General features: G+C 45.2%; 1 protein-coding gene across 3 annotated transcripts in view; it reads right to left on the bottom strand.

The window, feature by feature from the left end:
• The window catches only part of LOC141133852 (NACHT, LRR and PYD domains-containing protein 12-like), a 220144-nt gene that overhangs the window by 151612 nt on the left and 46186 nt on the right, over positions 1-22346 (bottom strand). For all 3 annotated transcript variants that reach the window (XM_073623434.1, XM_073623436.1, XM_073623435.1), the window contains exon 2: positions 16358-16425. In XM_073623434.1, the coding sequence (XP_073479535.1) occupies positions 16358-16394 (37 nt within the window). In that variant the 5' untranslated portion in view covers positions 16395-16425. The remainder of the gene's footprint in view (positions 1-16357; positions 16426-22346) is intronic.

Genomic DNA, 22346 nt, shown 5'->3' with positions numbered 1-22346 from the left:
TTCACAGGCTTGAGCACTAAGACCTTCTGCCCAACCTGGAAGATACGCTGTCGGGCCCCCCGATCGTACCATCTCTTCTGTCTCCCCTGGGCCGCCTGGAGATTCTCCCTTACCATCAGAGACAGTTGCGCCATGCGGTCCCTGAGTTCCAGAACATAGGGCACTATGGGGGTCCCCTCCCGCTCCGTCTCTCTCTCCCAGTGTCCTCTAATGAGATCGAGGGGTCCGCGGACCCTTCTCCCATAGAGTAACTCGAAGGGAGAGAACCCAGTAGATTCCTGGGGTACCTCTCTGTACACAAATAACAGGTGAGGCAGGAATTTCTCCCAGTCTCTGCAAGCATCCAAAAAGGTCCTCAGCATTTGCTTGAGGGTCCCATTAAAGCGCTCACAGAGACCATTAGTCTGGGGATGGTAGGGTGAGCTCAGCAAGGGCTTAATATTGCACACCATCCACAACTGCTGGGTGAGCACAGCGGTAAACTGGGTTCCCTGGTCAGAGAGAATTTCCTTAGGGAACCCCACTCTAGTAAATATTTTAACCAGGGCATCAGCTACTGTCTCTGCTTCAATGTTGGACATAGCTACTGCCTCTGGGTAACAGGTGGCGTAGTCCACAACGGTGAGAATATACTTCTTCCCAGATGGACTAGGCCTGGTCAAGGGACCCACAATGTCAACCACTATGCGGTAAAAGGGCTCCCCAATAATAGGCATGGACATAAGTTTGACCTTAGGGTGGTCCCCCCGCTTACCTGTTTCACACGTTTTGCAGTACTGTCGCACATCCTGGTTAAAATTGGGCCAGAAGAAATTCTGTGTAATTCTATGGGCTGTGCGGCGGGACCCTAGATGTCCTGCTAGTGGTACATCATGCCCAATTCACAGACTCTCCAGCTGGTATTTCTTAGGTACCACCAGCTGTCGTTTCTGCAAAGGGACTTTATTTCCCGGGGATGGCTTAGGGATCCTATACAGTCTATCCCCCACCCATTCATAAAGCTCCCCATCTATTCCCTTTTCCTGAGTATCTGCCTTAGCCCTATACTTGTGTAAGGTCGGGTCCTCCCGGGTTTCCCTCCCGAATGCTTCTGGGGTATCCCAACCTAGGGGAGCCTGATCTAAGGTACATGTCGGGGAAGATAGTCTTACCTGGGTCTCAGCAGCAAGCGGGCTGGTTCCAACAGCACGGGTCTGGGCACGGTTAGTCACTGGGTTGGCTTCAGCGGGGCCCATCGGGGCATAAGCAGAAACGAGGGGGGCCAAATCATTCCCCAGTAGTACATCCGCTGGCAAATCCTTCATCGCCCCCACATTCACGTGTCCCGAACCAACCCCCCAATCCAGGTGAACACGGGCAACGGGTAACCGGAAAATAGTGCTTCCTGCTACCCTTACGGCTACAGTGTCCCCGGTGTGTTGGCTCTCTGGGATGAGGTTCTTCCGCAGTAGGGTCATGGTGGCACCAGTATCACGTAGGCCATTAGCTACCTTTCCATTAACCCGGACGGTCTGCCTGTGTTGCTGCCTGTTGTCCTGGTTAGCTGCTTGTACTGGATCAGCCTCGTGCAGGATGCCCTAATGTTCTTCCTCCTCAACGCAGTGAGCCGCAGGCATGGATGTGCGGGGATTCCCCCCTGCTGGCTTTCTCCACGACTGGGACTGCCTGGCTGGATTCAGCGGACAGTCTGGCTTTTTGTGCCCTAGCTGTTTACACCCGAAACACCTGAGGGGTTGTGAGTAGTCCTGGGAGTTGTACCTGGGCTGCTGAGAATAAGTGGCCGCTGGAGGTGGTGCTGTAGGGCGGTACGACTGTGGTTGGTAGGCGCCAGCTGGAGGGGGTGCCGCTGATCGATAATCCACCCGAGCTGTTGTCTTGAACCACAGGGTTATCCAGTTTGCAGACGTCTGTGTATTCGTCCGCCAGGCGAGCTGCTTCAGACAAGGTGAAAGGTTTTCTGTCCCGGACCCACTCTCTGACTTCTGTGGACAGCTTGTCAAAGAAGTGCTCCAGCAGGAACAGCTGCAGCACCTCTTCCCCTGCTTGATACTGCTTGGCATCCAGCGACCCAGTGGAATGCCATGTGGTGTAGGCGGCATGCCCACTCTGTTTATGAGTCTCCAGTCTTCTTGCTTGTCTCTCGGAACCGACTCCGGTATGCTTCTAGTGTGACGGCATACCTGGCCAAAAGTGCTTCTTTTACCAGCCCATAGTTCATAATATCCTCGTCTGGGATGGCCCTGAACGCTTCACTGGCCTGGCCGGACAATTTCCCAGACAAAATGGTAACCCATTCCTCTGTGGGCACCCGGTGTAGGGCACATTGCCGTTCAAAATCTGCAAGGTACCCATCAATCTCCCCTTCTGCTTCATTGAAATTTTAAAAGCAGCAAAATGTACTTTTCTCCTTTCAGTTGGTGCTGCTGTGACTCCCGCTGCTGCAGCACCTCTTTGCTGTAGCCTATTTGCCTCCACAGTCGCTATAACTCGGTCTATGATCTCCACTGTAGGGTTAGGGTCATAAAGTGCCAGCCTTATGTTAACAGCCCGATCAAAACTTGCCTCTTCAGGTGTCCTGTCTGTTATGCTGGGTCTTTCGGCTATGTTGGGTCTTTCGGCTCTATCCATTTCGACTAGTTCTTCGATAATGTCCCTCTTCTTATGGTTGTTGGCTGGTTGGCCCCGATTCTGCAGTAAGTCCTTGAGGGTAGAGAGCTTTAGCTGTCCATACTGTGCTTCCATTGTCCTGTGTCCTCTTGTAGCTGTCCTGGGCTGAGGGAATCATCCCGCTGCTTGCCACCAGTGTAACGACACCCCGAGTATGAAAGGGGTTAGAGTCGTTTAGGACATTTCATACTCAAACACAAAGGCAGCTACCGAACCCTCCAATCAGCCGAACAAGGAACCCATACAAATAATCCACCCCAAAAACGAGACACGGCTCTGTCTTCAGGTTTCAAGCAGGAATGAATCTTTATTCCAACACATGTTATACAGATCCCACTTCAAAACATTTCCCCCCCACCCTTGGAAAACAGGGCGGGTTAAACTGTCCAATAACAATGGACACACAGGTCAGGTGTGTATAACTCATCAGTAAACAGTGTTAACAGGGGGGCTGCTGGAGGAATCCCCCCTCCCTCTTTCCTCACAGCAAGACACATCCTGTGATCCAAGGCAGACAAACATAATAGAACATTGGAATACAGCCCCACTCCAAACTAGCACAGCAAACAATACACAACACAATGAGACAGCACACATTATATATACACATATATACAGCATTGAGTCTCTGACTAGCACAGATCATAGTGGGGTTCTCATTCACCCTGTGCCCCTATTAGTGACTCCTGTCACAGATGGGTATGCAGAATATGGATGGATGGATGGGTATGCAGAGTATGGATGGATGGATGGGTATGCAGAGTATGGATGGATGGATGAGTATGTATATTATGGATGGGTATGCATGGCTGGGAATGGATGGATGGTTGGATCTGTCACAGATCAGCGCTGTGGACACTACACATGCAGCCCACAGCGCTGCTGCCACCGATCTCTCCCCTCTCCGCTAACACTGGATGGAGAGGGGAAAGAGAAACCGGATATCACGCCGGTTTGGGTACATGTGATCGCTCTGTCACTTGACAGAGCGATCACATGGTAAACGGCCACTATCATCAGCCGTTCACTGTTTACCGTGATGCGCTGGGTCCTCTGGACACATGTGACACGGGGCTGTTTTCTCCTTAGGATTATAGACAAAGGCAGTGGCGGCCCATCCATAGGGGGCGCCTGGGCGCCCCCCCCTCCAGGCAGCAAAAAAACATTTTTTTTTACTGGCCCTTTAAAAAAAAAAAAAAGGAAAGGAAGTCCTTAAGTGCACTGTGTTCGGGAAGCGCCACGTCTATGCAATCACAAGATTGCAGATATGGCGCTGCATTTGCGGGCGTTTAGCCCGCCTTGTGGCATTTTCTGAAGCGCTGAGTAGCTTCCGCCCAGCTATAGTAATAGATACTACAGGCGTGGGCGGAAGCTACTCGGCACTTCAGATTTGATTGACATCTGTCCTGAGTCAGATGTCACTTCCTGCTTCGCTCTCTCATTGCGCCCGAGAGAGGAAACAGGAAGAATGCTGCTGCCAGTGTGAAGGAGACACCGCAGGAGACCCAAGGTAAGTACCGCTGTGTGGAGAATGGGGGGGACAGAGGCTACATTTGGAGGGGACAGAGGGTGCATGTGGGGGGGACAGAGGCTGTATTGGGGGGACAGGCATCATTTTGGGGGGTAGAGGCTGTATTTGGGGGGACAGAGGCTGCATTTTGGGGGGATAGAGGCTGCATTTGGGGGGGACAGAGGCTGCATTTTGGGGGGGACAGAGGCTGCATTTTGGGGGGGGACAGAGGCTGCATTTTGGGGGGGGGCAGAGGCTGCATTTTGGGGGGGGCAGAGGCTGCATTTGGGGGGCAGAGGCTGCATTTTGGCGGGATAGAGGCTGCATTTGGGGGGGCAGAGGCTGCATTTGGGGGGGCAGAGGCTGCATTTGGGGGGGACACAGGCTTCATTTGGGGGGGACACAGGCATGCTGCATTTGGGGGGTGACAGAGGCTGCATTTGGGGGGACAGAGGCTGCATTTGGGGGGACAGAGACTGCATTTAACCACTTGCCGACCGCCTCACGCAGATATACTGCGGCAGAATGGCACAGGCAGGCAAAATCACGTACCGATCAAACCCCCCCGGTGCCAGAGGCGGTCGGCTCTTGTTCTCGGGCGATGAGAGGTGAGGGGGAGGCCATCCATTGTTGGCCACGCCCTCCCGATCGCTCCCAGCGAATTAAAATGATTCCTCTCCCTCTGTAATTAAAACAGAGGGAGAGGAAGTGATGTCATCCCTCCTCGAGCCGGTCTTTTTCGTTCCGGCGCCGAGGAGAGAAGACATCAAGTAAGTGCACAACACAACACGTTCAGTAGAACACGCCAGGCATGCTTGTCACTCCCCTTCACCCCCCTATCACCCCCCTGTACCCCCTGTCACACTGACACCAATAGCAGTTTTTTTTTTTGCATTGGTGTCAGTTTGTGACAGTTATAAGTGTTAGGGCAGTTAGGTTAGCCCCCTTTAGGTCTGGGGTACCCCCCTTTAGGTCTAGGGTACCCCCCTAACCCCCCCTAATAAAGGTTAACCCCGTGATCACCCCCCGTCGCCAGTGTCGCTAAGCGATCGTTTTTCTGATCGCTGTATTAGTGACACAGGTGACGCTAGTTAGGGAGGTAAGTATATAGGTTCGCTGTCAGTGTTTTATAGCGACAGGGACCCCCATATACTACCTACTAAAGGTTTTAACCCCCTGATTGCCCCCTAGTTAACCCTTTAACCAGCGATCACCGTATAAGTGTTACAGGTGATGCTGGTTAGTTAGTTTGTTTTTTATAGTTTATTATAGTTTATCATAGTTTTAGGGTATCCGCCGTTTATTACCTTATAAAGGTTTAACCCCCTAATTGCCCGGCGGTGATATAAGTTACGTTTTTAGGATCAGATAAGGTCTGCGTCGCCCCGGGCAGTGTCAGGTTAGCGCCAGTACCGCTAACACCCACGCACGCAGCATACACCTCCCTTAGTGCTATAGTATCTGAACGGATCGATATCTGATCCGATCAGATCTATACTAGCATCCCCAGCAGTTTAGGGTTCCCAAAAACGCAGTGTTAGCGGGATCAGCCCAGATACCTTCTAGCACCTGCGTTTTGCCCCACGGCTCATCCCAGCCCAGCCCACCCAAGTGCAGTATCGATCGATAACTGTCACTTACAACACACTAAGCACACATAACTGCAGAGTCAGGCCTGATCCCTGCGATCGCTAACAGTTTTTTGGTAGCGTTTTGAATCAGTCGCTAACAGTCAGGAGCTTTTTTGCCTGTGAGTCTCACTAGTGTACCCCTAAATTTAGAGCCCAAAATGGCAAATCGAAGGTACACTAGTGAAGAGGCCTACAGGTTTCTGAGCATGACAGATAATGAAGAGGAAGTCACTCATCTGTCAGATTCAGGCTCAGAATACGATCCTGTAGAGGACAGCGGCTCCATGACAGATAGCTCTGACAACGGAGTTGTGGTCCCTGCTAAGGTCAGGCGTACCAGACCCCAATCTTCTTCTTCTGTCCTTGAAGTGCAAGAACCGCAGGTCCCTCGTATGGAGCAGAGAAGTACTAGTGTCGTTATTCCTTCTGGTGAACTGTCAAGCACCAGCAGCCTAGTACACCCTGGTCGTACATCCAGCACTGCAATAACACTTTGTGACATGGCGAGTCCCATAAGTGCAGTTCAAGCTGGCGAGGTGGTAAGCACAAGTAGTGTCCCGCTGCCACCAAGAAGACGAACACAGGCCCGTCGTGCCCATAGTGCCCTTCCTGCTGCATTCGCCAATCCGAATTGGGAACCCACCACTTCTGCAGCACCCGTACTTCCCCCATTCACTGGCCAACCCAGAATTCAGGTGGAAACAGTTGATTTTATGCCACTGGATTTTTATTCGCTGTTTTTCACCGAAGATCTCTTTAGATCTATTGTGGACCAAAGCAATTTGTACGCTGGTCAACACATCGCCACTATTCCCCAGTCCTCCCTTGCCAGAGATTGGAAACCAATTACGGTTTCCGAATTTAAGCTCTTTCTGGGCCTTTCACTCAACATGGGCATAAATAAAAAGAGTGAGTTGCGGTCATATTGGTCCACTGACCCAATTTACCATATGCCCGTGTTCTCTGCTTCCATGGCCAGGGCATGATACGAGCAGATTTTGCGGTTCATGCACTTCAACGACAATGAACTCTGTCGTCATCGTGGAGACCCTGGATACGATCGGCTCTACAAAATTCGGCCCCTCGTAAACCACTTCAACAAACGTTTTGCAGACTTGTTTACCCCCATCAAGTTGTCTGCGTTGATGAGTCCCTGATTAAGTTTTCTGGCCGCTTGTCATTTAAACAGTACCTTCCCAGCAAGCGTGCCAGATACGGGGTCAAGATGTATAAGCTCTGTGACAGGGCTACAGGCTATACATGTAGTTTTATGGTTTACGAGGGCAAAGATAGTCATGTAGAGCCGACAAACTGCCCTGACTACATAGGAAGCGCTGGCAAGATAGTGTGGGATTTGGTGTCACCCTTATTCGGAAAGGGGTACCATTAGTACGTGGACAATTATTACACAAGCATGCCACTTTTTAGCCACCTTTTTGATCATCAGATTATAGCATGTGGCACCGTGTGACCTAATCGCCGGGGCTTTCCCCAGCGGCTTGTAGATTCCCGTCTTAGGCTGGGGGAGAGAGCCTGCTTGAAGTGTAATACCTTGCTCGCTTCGAAGTGGAGGGACAATAAGAATGTTTTCGTTCTTATCTCCCTTCATGCAGACACAACGGTCCAAATTCCTACGGCGACTGGTGTTGTGGAGAAACCCCTCTGTGTCCATGAATATAACCTTAACATGGGAGGGGTGGACCTCAACGACCAGTTGTTGGCGCCATACCTAGTTGCCCGTAAGGCCAGACGCTGGTACAAAAAAGTCATAAAAACAAACAAAGGCGCCTCTAAGTGCAGAAGATAAACAATTTTAATACCCCAACTGGGTTAAAAACACTTACAAAATAAGAGTAGAAAACAGGCACATCGTGGGTAAGGCTGCATTGGAAGGGGTCACGATCAGAGGAAGCCTTCAGGAGGATGGATGTAGTCACTGTCAGCAGCAGTGTAAAACACAGGGAACAGCTGTGAAGCCGGCGTCGTCAGCGTGTGAGGGCTGCGAACCCGGAAGTGATGTCATCCGATGAGTGGCTCTGTGACCAGCCTGAACCGCAAACGAAAGGCCAGAGAGGGGATGTGATGTCATCAATGAGGGACGCGTTTCGGAACCGTCATTCGTTCCTTTCTCAACCTCGGATTACACTGATGGCTGACTTCCATCATCCAATCATGTTGAGCAAAAATCAACTCCAGTGACTAAGCATGAAACACTCAGCATAATTGCACCTGATAGTTTGGAAGTACTGGGGGTGATATAAGGAGCAAAATGTGGGAAGGAAGCAGGAATTGGAAGGTCCTCATGGAAGGCGGTAGGAGCAGGATCTGGTAGAACAGGGGTGGACTATGAATTTATTGGCAATGAATTTGCAAATAATTCACTGAAAAACCCAGTACTTCCAAACTATCAGGTGCAATTATGCTGAGTGTTTCATGCTTAGTCACTGGAGTTGATTTTTGCTCAACATGATTGGATGATGGAAGTCAGCCATCAGTGTAATCCGAGGTTGAGAAAGGAACGAATGACGGTTCCGAAACGCGTCCCTCATTGATGACATCACATCCCCTCTCTGGCCTTTCGTTTGCGGTTCAGGCTGGTCACAGAGCCGCTCATCGGATGACATCACTTCCGGGTTCGCAGCCCTCACACGCTGACGACGCCGGCTTCACAGCTGTTCCCTGTGTTTTACACTGCTGCTGACAGTGACTACATCCATCCTCCTGAAGGCTTCCTCTGATCGTGACCCCTTCCAATGCAGCCTTACCCACGATGTGCCTGTTTTCTACTCTTATTTTGTAAGTGTTTTTAACCCAGTTGGGGTATTAAAATTGTTTATCTTCTGCACTTAGAGGCGCCTTTGTTTGTTTTTATGTCATTTTAGACCCTGCTTCAAGTCTTTTAAAGTTGCAGCCCTTTCTGCTGAAGATTACCATCCTTTCATCCCTTTCAACCAACATTTCTCCCGTTCATTTTTGGACTGCCGACCCCTAATAGAGACATCACTTGGACTACGCTAGTCCTGTGCGCCCTATACTACTTTTTATTTCCATTGGTACAAAAAAGTGTCTATTTATTTCAATTGGCTTTGCTGAATGCTTATGTGCTATACAGAGCTTCAGGATGGACTGGATCCTTCCTTAAATTCCAGGAAGAGATTGTCAGAGCCCTTCTGTTTCCAGACGGTGCTCCACCTCACCATCCCCAACCAAATGCAGTAAGCCGGCTGCATGAGAGGCATTTTCAATATGTCCTCCCGAGTACCCCTACCCAACGAGCCCCCAAAAAAAAGATGTCGTGTCTGCAGCAAGCGTGGATTTAGGCGTGAGACCCAGTATTATTGTCCCTTCTGTCCTGACAATCCTGGTCTTTGCATTGGTGAATATTTTGAATGCTACCCTACACTAGTATTAGCGTAGGGTACAGCACTGCACAGACTAGGACACACTTTCACAGGGTCTCCCAAGATGCCATCACATTTTGAGAGACCCAAACCTGGTACCAGTTAAAAAAGTTGAAGTTACAAAAAAAGTGTTAAAAAAAACAAAACAAAAAAAGTAAAAAAAAAGAAAAAAAACACAAAAAAATATATAAAATAAAAAAAACAAAAATAGTTGTTGTTTTATTGTTCTCTCTCTATTCTCTCTCTATTGTTCTGCATTCTATACTGCAATGTTTTATTGTTATGTTTTTATCATGTTTGCTTTATAGGTATGCAATTTTTTTATACTTTGTTTTTTTATTGTTAACCACTTTTTTGTTTTCAGGTACGCCATTCAGCTGCAGAGCGGATTTATTTATCTTGACAGCAACAGCGTTTGCTCCCACGATATATAAAGCCGTGACTCCAGCGCTGTCGGAGGTGATTTCACCACCACAGTTACATACTTCAGCATATATGCCGAAGTGTGGGGGCAGCAGTGGGTGGAGGAGCAATTTGCTCCTGCCTTTTGTGGGAGGATGCCCCCATGCTTCGGCATATATATATTTTAGGTAGGCACAGGTTGCGTTAAATGTTTTATTTTTTACTATGTTTTTTTTTGTATTTGCTTTGCAGGTATGGTAAGTATTACTGTTATACTGTAATGTTACTTTGTTTTTTTGTTAACCATCATTTGCTTAGCAGGTACGCCATTCAGTTGCAGCGCAGATTTATTTATCTTGACAGCAACAGCATTTGCTCCCACGATATATAAAGCCGTGACTCCAGCAGCCATGACTCCAGCGTTGTCGGAGGTGATTTCACCACCACAGTTACATACTTCAGCATATATGCCGAAGGATGGGGGCAGCAGAGGGCAGAGGAGCGATTTGCTCCTAACTTTTGCGGGAGGATTCCCCCATGCTTTGGCATATATATACGGTGCATGTATGCCCATCATTAGAAGTGGGTGGATGAAGGGAGGTATTCTAATGGTGGGCATACCCACCGATCAATATCTTTTTTTCATTCAGCCCACAGGCTGCATGAAAAAAAAGTTTACAATATATGCCCAACAAGGACCAGCAACGTACTGGTATGTTGCTGGACTTTGAGTGGTTATACCAGAATGATGCCTGCAGGTTTAGGTATCATCTTGGTATCATTCTTTTCAGCCAGCGGTCGGCTTTCATGTAAAAGTAATCCTAGTGGCTAATTAGCCTCTAGACTGCTTTTACAAGCAGTGGGAGGGAATGCCCCTCCACCACCGTCTTCCATGTTTTTCTCTGGCTCTCCTGTCCCAACAGGGAACCTGAGAATGCAGCCGGTGATTCAGCCAGCTGACCATAGAGCTGATCAGAGACCAGAATGGCTCCAAACATCTCTATGGCCTAAGAAACCAGAAGCTACGAGCATTTCATGACTTCGATTTCGCCGGATGTAAACAGCTCCATTGGGAAATTGGGAAAACATTTTATCACACGATCTTGGTGGGGTCAGATGCTTTGAGGGCAGAGGAGAGATCTAGGGTCTAATAGACCCCAATTTTTTCAAAAAAGAGTACCTGTCACTACCTATTGCTATCATAGAGGATATTTACATTCCCTGAGATAACAATAAAAATAATTAAAAAAAATAATAAAAATGAAAGGAACAGTTTAAAAATAAGATAAAAAATCAAAAAAATAATAAAGAAAAGAAAAAAAAAAGCACCCCTGTCCCCCCTGCTCTCGCGCAAAGGCGAACGCAAGCGTCGGTCTGGCGTCAAATGTAAACAGCAATTGCACCATGCATGTGAGGTATCACCGCGAAGGTCAGATCGAGGGCAGTAATTTTAGCAGTAGACCTCCTCTGTAAATCTAAAGTGGTAACCTGTAAAGGCTTTTAAAGGCTTTTAAAAATGTATTTAGTTTGTCGCCACTGCATGTTTGTGCGCAATTTTAAAGCATGTCATGTTTGGTATCCATGTACTCGGCCTAAGATCATCTTTTTTATTTCATCAAACATTTGGGCAATATAGTGTGTTTTAGTGCATTAAAATTTAAAAAAGTGTAAGTGTGTTTTTTCCCCCAAAAAATGCGTTTGAAAAATCGCTGCGCAAATACTGTGTGAAAAAAAAAAATGAAACACCCACCATTTTAATCTGTAGGGCATTTGCTTTAAAAAAATATATAATGTTTGGGGGTTCAAAGTAATTTTATTGCAAAAAAAATAATTTTTTCATGTAAACAAAAAGTGTCAGAAAGGGCTTTGTCTTCAAGTGGTTAGAAGAGTGGGTCATGTGTGACATAAGCTTCTAAATGTTGTGCATAAAATGCCAGGACAGTTCAAAACCCCCCCCTAAATGACCCCATTTTGGAAAGTAGACACCCCAAGCTATTTGCTGAGAGGCATGTCGAGTCCATGGACTATTTTATATTGTGAAAAGCCAATGTAGTACCAATATTTGAAAAGGGCCCAAAAAACATCCCTGGGAATTACAGACCAGTTAGCCTAACATCAATAGTATGTAAACTCTTGGAGGGGATGATAAGGGACTATATACAAGATTTTAGTAATAAGAATGATATCATTAGCAGTAATCAGCATGGATTCATGAAGAATCGTTCTTGCCAAACCAATCTATTAACCTTCTATGAAGAGGTGAGTTGCCATCTAGATAAAGGAAGGCCCGTAGACGTGGTGTATCTGGATTTTGCAAAAGCATTTGACACAGTTCCCCATAAACGTTTACTGTACAAAATAAGGTGCATTGGCATGGACCATAGGGTGAGTACATGGATTGAAAACTGGCTACAAGGGCGAGTTCAGAGGGTGGTGATAAATGGGGAGTACTCAGAATGGTCAGGGGTGGGTAGTGGGGTTCCCCATGGTTCTGTGCTGGGACCAATCCTATTTAATTTGTTCATAAACAACCTGGAGGATGGGATAAACAGTTCAATCTCTGTATTTGCAGACGATACTAAGCTAAGCAGGGCAATAACTTCTTCGCAGGATGTGGAAATCTTGCAAAGAGACCTGAACAAATTAATGGGGGTGGGCGACTACATGGCAAATGAGGTTCAATGTAGAAAAATGTAAAATAATGCATTTGGGTGGCAAAAATATGAATGCAATCTATACACTGGGGGGAGAACCTCTGGGGGAATGGAAGGATGGAAAAGGACCTGGGGGTCCTTGTAGATGATAGGCTCAGCAATGGCATGCAATGCCAAGCTGCTGCTAATAAGGCAAACAGAATATTGGCATGCATTAAAAGGGGGATCAACTCCAGAGATAAAACAATAATTCTCCCGCTCTACAAGACTCTGGTCCGGCCGCACCTGGAGTATGCTGTCCAGTTCTGGGCACCAGTCCTCAGGAGGGATGTACTGGAAATGGAGCGAGTACAAAGAAGGGCAACAAAGCTAATAAAGGGTCTGGAGGATCTTAGTTATGAGGAAAGGTTGCGAGCACTGAACTTATTCTCTCTGGAGAAGAGACGCTTGAGAGGGGATATGATTTCAATATACAAATACTGTACTGGTGACCCCACAATAGGGATAAAACTTTTTCGCAGTAGAGAGTTTAATAAGACTCGTGGCCACTCATTACAATTAGAAGAAAAGAGGTTTAACCTTAAACTACGTAGAGGGTTCTTTACTGTAAGAGCGGCAAGGATGTGGAATTCCCTTCCACAGGCGGTTGTCTCAGCAGGGAGCATTGATAGCTTCAAGAAACTATTAGATAATCACCTGAATGACCGCAACATACAGGGATATGTAATGTAATACTGACACATAATCACACACATAGGTTGGACTTGATGTCTTTTTTCAACCTCACCTACTATGTAACTACGTGACACAAGTTGCGGGAAAAAGACAATTTTTTGCACAAAGTTGTCGCTAAATGATATATTGCTCAAACATACCATAGGAATATGTGAAATTACACCCCAAAATAAATTCTGTTGCTTCTCCTGAGTACGGGGATACCACATGTGTGAGACTTTTTGGGAGCCTATCCGCGTAAAGGACCCCGAAAACCAAGCACTTCAGCTTCAGGCTTTCTAAGGGCGTAAATTTTTGATTTCACTCTTCACTGCCTATCACAGTTTCGGAGGCCATGGAATGCCCAGATGGCACAAACCCCCCCAAAATGACCCAATTTTGGAAGATAGACACCCAAAACTATTTGCTGAGAGGTATAGTGAGTATTTTGCAGACCTCACTTTTTGTCACAAACTTTTGAAAATTGAAAAAAGAAAAAAAAAAAAAATTTTTCTTGACTTTCTTCATTTTCAAAAACAAATGAGAGCTGCAAAATACTCACCATGCCTCTCAGCAAATAGCTTGGGGTGTCTACTTTCCAAAATGGTGTCATTTTGGGGGGTTTTGTGCTATCTTGGCATTTTATGGCCTTCGAAACTGTGATAGGTAGTGAGGAGTGAAATCAAAAATTTACGCCCTTAGAAATCCTGAAGGCGGTGATTGGATTTCGGGGCCCCGTATGAAGCTAGGCTCCCAAAAAGTGCCACACATGTGGTATCTCCATACTCAGGAGAAGCAGCAGAATGTATTTTTGGGTGTAATTCCACATATGCCCATGGCATGTTTAAGCAATATACCATTTAGTGACAACTTTGTGCTAAAAAAAAAAAAAAATTGTCACTTTTCCGCAACTTGTGTCAAAATATAAAATATTCCATGGACTCAACATGCCTCTCAGCAAATAGCTTGGGGTGTCTACTTTCCAAAATAGGGTCATTTGGGGGGGTTTTGTGCCATCTGGGCATTTTATGGCCTTCAAAACTGTGATAGGTAGTGAGGAGTGAAATCACAACTTTACGCCCTTAGAAATCCTGAAGGCGGTGCTTGGGTTTTCGGGGCCCCGTATGCGGCTAGGCTCCCAAAAAGTCCCACACATGTGGTATCCCCGTACTCAGGAGAATCAGCAGAATGTATTTTGGGGTGCAATTCCTACATATGCCCATGGCCTGTGTGAGCAATATATCATTTAGTGACAACTTTGTGCAAAAAAAAAAATGTGTCACTTTCCCGCAACTTGTGTCAAAAAATAAAATATTCCATGGACTCAACATGCCTCTCAGCAAATAGCTTGGGGTGTCTACTTTCCAAAATGGGGTCATTTGGGGGGGTTTGTGCCATCTGGGCATTTTATGGCCTTCAAAACTGTAATAGGTAGTGAGGAGTGAAATCAAAAATTTACGCCCTTAGAAATCCTGAAGGCAGTGATTGGTTTTCGGGGCCCCGTATGCCGCTAGGCTCCCAAAAAGTCCCACCTGCCATTTTAGTACCTCAAGAAATGACATAGGCAGTCATAAACTAAAAGCTGTGTAGACGCTTTGTAGACGCTATAACGTTTGCGCAAACCAATAAATATACGCTTATTGACATTTTTTTTACCAAAGACATGTGGCCTAATACATTTTGGCCTAAATCTATGACTAAAATTGAGTTCATTGAATTTTTTTATAACAAAAAGTAGAAAATATCATTTTTTTTCAAAATTTTCGGTCTTTTTCCGTTTATAGCGCAAAAAAAATAAAAACCGCAGAGGTGATCAAATACCATCAAAAGAAAGCTCTATTTGTGGGAAGAAAAGAACACAAATTTCGATTGGGTACAGCATTGCATGACCGCGCAATTAGCAGTTAAAGCGACGCAGTGCCAAATTGTAAAAAGTGCTCTGGTCAGGAAGGGGGTAAATCCTTCCGGGGCTGAAGCTGGTTAATGGGACACAGGCATGCTGCATTTGGGGGGGACAGAGGCTGCATTTGGGGGGGACAGAGGCTGCATTTGGGGGGGGACAGAGGCTGCATTTGGGAGAACAGAGGCTGCATTTAATAGGACACAGGCATGCTGCATTTAATGGGAACAGAGGCTGCATTTAATGGGACACAGGCATGCTGCATTTAATGGGACATATGCATGCTGCATGTAATGGGACATATGCATGCTGCATGTAATGGGACATATGCATGCTGCATGTAATGTGACACAGGCATGCTGCATTTGGGGGGACAGAGGCTGCATTTGGGGGGGGACAGAGGCTGTATTTGGGGAGACAGATGCTGCATTTTATGTGACAGAGGCTGCATTTGATGTGACACAGGCTGCATGTAAGGAGGGACTCCACTGGGGGCACCTGATGTAAGGACGGACTGCTGGGGATGCCTGATGGCATCTGGTTGTAGGCGATGTGGCTAGTGACACACTCGGGGCTTCCACTGATTCTGCATTATGGTGAGTTGAATGATTTAATTTTATATTACAATGTAATAATAGAAATAATGCGCTTCAATCATCCTGACACCATAACAACCATGGTGCCAGGATGATTGAAGTGCAAACACCAGGTGTTTGGAGTATCTTTATCTGCTGATTGTTAAACTTTCTAGAATACACATATTTCTATTGTTGTGTAGGATCTGGGCCTGCTGTCCCTCTCTCCCTCTCCCTCCATCCCTCGTTCATCTCAGACGCTAACCACACCGCCTTAGAGCCACGCCCACTATTTCGCTGAAACCATGCCCATTTTCACCAAGTGGGAGGGGTCAAAAAGGAAGGGCGGGGTCTGCCCCCCCCCATCCTAAAACTTCACCAGCCGCCACTGGACAAAGGATTCCCCCAACCACTACACAAATAGCCATAAAATTTGGGGTCCTCCAGTCATTATGGGTCACTGGACCATCTCAGAAGATCATTTCCATCAATGATGGAATTGATGAAAGCTCCTGAACTCTTCTAATGGGTGGACTGACCAGATGTCTACAGGAAATGTCCAGACTATGGAGACATGAGAAGTCCTATCATCTAATTCCAATCTCTGGAGATGTGAGATGGAGGAAAACATTGGAAAGGATTGTCAGGATCAGCAGTCACTTTGTGTGTTGTTTTGTTGTATGTTGTTATTATTTGTGGTTAAATACTTGTTATGTTGATTGGGGAATATATGTAAGAAAAAGACAGAGAGATTTCAGAATATGTATGGTATTCGAAATAAGGAATTTATGTACAAACTGTATAAGTGATAAGTACTATATCCAATAATATATTTTGGTTTGTAATGTTGAAATATTTATAATAAAGAAGTAAGGAATTTAAAAAAAGGATCAGCAGTCATACCTTGTGAGGAGGAGGGTGAGGAGGAAGAGGTCGCCATGACATCAGGAGATGACCTGAGATGACATCACCTGGAAGGAGCACAAACAATAATAAACTCATTTGTAGTGTGATAAATGTAACCAATAAGGAGGATTTTGTTTCCTTATGTGGATAACAATTGGCTGACTGGTTGTCCAATCAGAATAGATTAGAATTGGATGGATTTCTGTCATTTACAATCCAATCAGTCAGAACCTTCATCCCATTATTGATGTGATTGGTTTATCATGGGTCACAAAGGAATCTTACCCTCTTTAGGACCATAATTTATACAGACTTGGACTTTTAGGTGTCACCTCCACAAATCTGTGCCATTCATAGCCAAGACTGGTACAAACCAGCACCAAAGTATCAGCCAGTAAGATGTCTACAGAGAGGTCAGGTGATAAAATAGGAGAATGCCCCAAAATGGAAGCCGTGTGTGGTCAGCAGAGACCTCCATTCACTAATAAGATGCTTCCAAGAGGATTCTTCAGGAAGGTCGGTATTTATCATCATAAAAACAGGTTAAAACACAAACAACACATTGCGTGGCTCTTTTGTGGCCACTTTGTCATGGAAAGGTGTACAGTACACTTTAATGGGTGGGATCTGTGTGTGTCCTTCAACTCAGACTATACTGTACAGTATACTGATATGTCAGGTTTTTCTGATATTAAATGATAAATATTCATATAACTTCTGAAGGAGATATGAAGAATAACCTTCTGATGAACCACAGGTTACAAATGTTATAAAACTAAAAAGATCCTGAGAGTCGGCTGTGAAAGGAAACTTTGCATACAGAGCAATTAGTTACAAGGACACATTTAATCCAGCGGACAATGTGTTATAATGGTCCTCACACAACACCGGTATAAAGAGGATTTATTTTTATAGTAGATATTTATTAGAAACGTTTACAAGTCCAGCAAAAGAAATACAAAAGAGTCCAGTGATAAAGTGTGACATAAGAAGAAAGTCATGTAGGAGAAGGAAGAAGGAAAGCATTCAGTATATGTCTCTTGTGTATCGCTTCCATATTCACAAACCTCAATGAGAAGAAGATTATAGATGCAGGAATTACAGACAAACAGGTGGCTACCACATTATTAAAAACCGATGACTCATCAGCTGTCAGCAGAATTCCCCGCTGACAGCTGAATGTAAACAAAACAATCCCAGTATTAAAAAAAATGTAAATAAAATGGTGTGAGGCCCCCCTAATCTATACCAGAACCTTATCCGGGCATGCAAACCAGCAGGTCAGGAAAAGGGAGGGACAAGCAAGCACCCCCCAAATCATAACAGGCCACATGCGCTCAACATGGGGGAAGGTGCTTTGAGGACTGGGGGGCTCCCTCCCAAAGCACCTAGTCTGAATGTTGATGGGGACAAGTGCACGGACCTCTTCCAACCCTGGATGGTGGTTGTGGGGGTCTGCTAACTGGGGGCTTGACAATATATGGAAGCCCCCTTTAAAAAGAGGGCCCCCAGATCCTGGCCCCCATGTGAATGAGTAGAGGTACATTGTACCCCTCCATTTATTCGCCAAAAAAGTGTCAAAAATAAATGAAAACAGAGAGACAGTTTTTGACAATTCCTTTATTAAAAAGAAAACAAAAAGAAAGCTCCTCAGTGTAGATCCAGCATCAGTCATGCCAAACGCTGCCACCAAATGACATCACAGTGTGGCCCCATACCCTTGTGATGTCATCGACCCAGCATGACCCATTCAATGGACTAATATGCACAATCTGGAAGTTAAAAACAAAACCTCCCTAGATGTTACTGTGGTCACTTCCTTGACTAAACTGCATACTGAACTCAGAGGGTTGATGGTCCAGCAGCATAATAAATACCTTCCGTCCATAAAGATCTGCTCTGATGCCTAAAACAACAAATCAGGGAAATTCCTGGCTACTAGGCACAAGACACAGGGCACAATCCACTAAGCAATATGTTACTGCATCCGAGTATGCTGCAATATATCTCACAACTTAAAAAAAAAAAAGTGCAAATCAACAAAGAAACTCTTGTTATAAACTCACATGCGTTATCTATTCAAAAATACTGCATGACCTCATGCAGTAAGTTATCGGAAGCATCTTACAAGCATTGGGTAAATGGTTTGGTGTTTGCTGAACATCTGAATTTGCAGGATGTTTGCCGGGTGTGATCCCTGCCCGAAACACCCTTCAATGCACTGCACAGTGCATTATGTGGCCTGATTGGGCAAAGCCCAATAAGTTGTAAGTTGTTTGTTTAGGAGTGGGGCCGGAAGCCAGCCATGGCATCCTTAACAACTAATAAGTCAGCTCTCTATGGGTTTCCCTGCTGACAGCTGAATATATATATATACGGCCATCAATAGAAAAAAGTGAAAAAAAAATGACGTGGGGTCCCCCAAATCCATACCAGGCCCTTATACAGGCCTGCAGCCTGGCAGGTCAGAAAAGGGGGGTGAGCAAGCAGCCCACCTCCTGAACCATACCAGGCCTCATGCCCTCAACATGGGGGGTGGAGGATTTGGGGCAGAGGGGGTAGTGCATTTTTGATTTTTCAGGATGGCAGGCGGCATGATTGACAATGGATTTATATCGAGGGACACTTTTTTAATCTTTTTTTTAATAAAGGAATTGTCAAAAACTTGTCTCTTGTGTTTATTACTTTTTGACACTTTTTTAGTGAATGGGTATAGGTTCATTGTACCCGATACCCATTCACATGGGGGATCTGGGAGCTGAGGGGCCCCTTGTTGAAAAGGACTTCCAGATTCCAATGAGCCCCCATCCGCAGACCCCCACAACCACAACCCACAGTTGTGGGGAAGAGACCCTTGTCCACATTCACATTGGGACAAGGTACTTCGTGGTGGGTGGTGCAGAGCCCCCCTGCCACTAAGCACCCACCCCCCATGTTGAAGGCATGTGGCCTGGTATGGTCCAGGAGCGGGGCTGCTTGCTCATTCCCCCTCTTGCCTGACCTGCTAGGCTGCATGCCTGGATAAGGGTCTGGTATGGATTTTGGGGGGGACTCCACACCATTTTCTTTTTGAATTTTGGTGAGTAGTTCCCCTTAAAATCCATACCAGACCCAAAGGGCCTGGTATGGACTGGGGGGACCCCATGCAGTTTTTTGAAAGAAAATTCTCAATAGCCGGGTGCCGGCAATTGCAACCGCAATTCATTTTAAATGTGATTTGACTCATTTTTTTTATTTAGAAATGCCATTTTTGCTGCAGCATGTTTTAGACATGGTACAGATGCGCCACTTTACAGGCACATTAAGGGGATCCCCATGCACTATATTTAAAATCACAGCTTCTAGAAAACTATAGTTTTTAAAACTTTTTTTGCATTGATACATGTCCCCCTGGGCAGTACCCGGACCCACATACCACTTTTATGGGCAATTACTTGCATATAAGCCTTTTTTTAAAACAATCACTGGGGGGCTCTGACCATTGCCCTAGTAACCGCATAGTTATCGTAAGCTCATAGAGGTACTCAATTACCGCATGCATTTATTTATTTCCTTTAGTGAATTGACTTTAATGCCTTTTTATGCATTATTTACAAAACATTTTTTTTTTTTTAACTTCAAAGTTTATTCATTTTCCATAAGGTACAAAAAGCAACCTAAAGAGTACAGTGATACATTTTCAGGTTATGTTATGTATACACATTGGTATGTATCTATAACAATCAGGTATTCCTTTTACAATAGTGGTAATAAAAGAGTTATAGCATGCGTACACATTGTCTTGTATATATGGTAACAAAAACTTTATGAGAATTAGATTTAGCTTTAACCTTAACCTTAACACCTTCAGGTGGTAGAACCATTAGGCAATCACACTTGTTGTTTAATCTACTAGGTATTGTTACTAAGTGCACAGTGCTGAGGCGAGTGTGTTGCCTGTTTATTATTGAGGGGCAAGATGGGAGCATACAGGAGTATTATGAATCCTTTGTGACTAGAGTGTCAGTCCAGCTGTATACTTCTGGGGTTGTTGATCCATGAGTCCCAATTTCGGTAAAATTTTTCAGTGGTAAGTTGGGCTTTGGCGAAGCCATGTTCCAATTTGAGATTGCTGTTTAGGATTGTAATTACTTCTTGGATGTCAGGAGGGTGAGTACTTTTCCATTTCCTTGCTAGTGCTAACCTTGCGGCAATAAGAATGTGGGTGGCCGCGGTTTGAGATTTTCTGGGCCATGTGGGAATCATCAGGCCTGAAAGGAGGTCAACTGAGGATAGGTTATTTGCTGTAGGGGCAATTGATTGGAGCAATTTTAGTATTTGGTTCCAAAATTCTTTGAGGGTTGGGCATTCCCACCAGATATGGAAAATAGTTCCTGGAAGGCCACAATTTGTCCAGCATAGGTGAGACGTATTGGGGTAAATTTGGGCAATTCTGCTGGGGGTTAGGGATAAGCTGAACACCCCCCTGTTCGGTTCGCACCAGAACATGCGAACAGGAAAAAAGTTTGTTCGAACATGCAAACACCGTTAAAGTCTATGGGACACGAACATGAATAATCAAAAGTGCTAATTTTAAAGGCTTATATGCAAGTTATTGTCATAAAAAGTGTTTGGGGACCTGGGTCCTGCCCCAGGGGACATGGATCAATGCAAAAAAAGTTTTAAAAACTGACGTTTTTTCAGGAGCAGTGATTTTAATAATGCTTAAAGTCAAACATTGAAAGTGTAATATCCCTTTAAATTTCGTAGCTGGGGGGTGTCTAAAGTATGCCTGTAAAGGGGCGCATGTTTCCCATGTTTAGAACAGTCTGACAGCAAAATGACATTTCAAAGAAAAAAAGTAATTTAAAACTACTCGCGGCTATTGCATTGTCGGTCCGACAATACACATAAAAGTTCATTGATAAAAACGACAGGGGAACCCTCATCCCCACAACCCTGGCTGGTGGTTGTGGGGGTCTGCAGGCGGAGGGCTTATCGGAATCTGGAAGCCTCCTTTAACAAGGGGAGCCCCAGATCCCGCCCCCCCGTGTGAAATGGTCGAATGGTCGAATCTTCTTAGAACTTTCAACAGACACCATAAGCCAAAGATTCAACGTTTGTATGTTTCGCTGCTTTGTCGATTCTTCGTTGTTCATGTTGAATGTATATAGTTCAAACAGAAAATGGACTGGTGATGGTGATCACTGATCAGACAGGTAACAAGATAGGGTATATAGAATCTATATAGAATATCAATCTATAATATAGAATCTATAATAATAAATCCCCCCCACAACACGGGCAGCCTCTGAGGCTATCACAACACTAGCAACACTAGTATCACTATCAAGTTCACACCACTAACACAATAGCAGCAGATTATTATAAAAAAGTTAAGTTGAACTGTGGCTTGCTTCACTATTGTTCTGCTTCTGTGCTTATGCTTAATTGCTAAATAATTTAGGTTCTCTGACAAACAGACCAGCTAAGATTGACAGTCTTCTGAAATGATTCAGTGTGTGTCTCTCTGCTAGCAAATCGCAAGTGAAAGTAAGTTGGCTGTACATGTGTACTTAGTTCTAGCTATTTTACTGCTCCTCCTCTTTGGTTATAATCAGCCAATAAAATTCATCATTATCATTATTTTTATTTTACTTCCCCCACCCAATTCCAGCAGCGATCTTTTCTCTCTATGTCGAATCTTTTCTCTCTATGTAGAATAATCTTGGACTAATAAAGCTGAGGTTAGGCCCATTCGACCACAGGTACGATGGACACAGATTGTTATTGTCATCATCTTGTCAAATCTCCTATCTATATCGAACTGTTGTCGAATTGAAAATGACAATAAAGCATTTGTTTATGTCAGATCTTTCGTTTTTCGGATTCTGCACTTACAAACGATAACAAAAATACCTGAAATTTGGCCGAAAATGCATTCGGATGAAAATGAATGCACATGTCTACTTAGAACAGTCCCTGCACAAAATGACATTTTTAAAGG

Source organism: Aquarana catesbeiana, linkage group LG03, assembly GCF_042186555.1.
Source record: "Aquarana catesbeiana isolate 2022-GZ linkage group LG03, ASM4218655v1, whole genome shotgun sequence".
Classification (NCBI taxonomy): domain Eukaryota; kingdom Metazoa; phylum Chordata; class Amphibia; order Anura; family Ranidae; genus Aquarana; species Aquarana catesbeiana.
The sequence above is the reverse complement of the archived record's forward strand: the minus strand, read 5'-3'. Positions and strand labels throughout refer to the sequence as shown.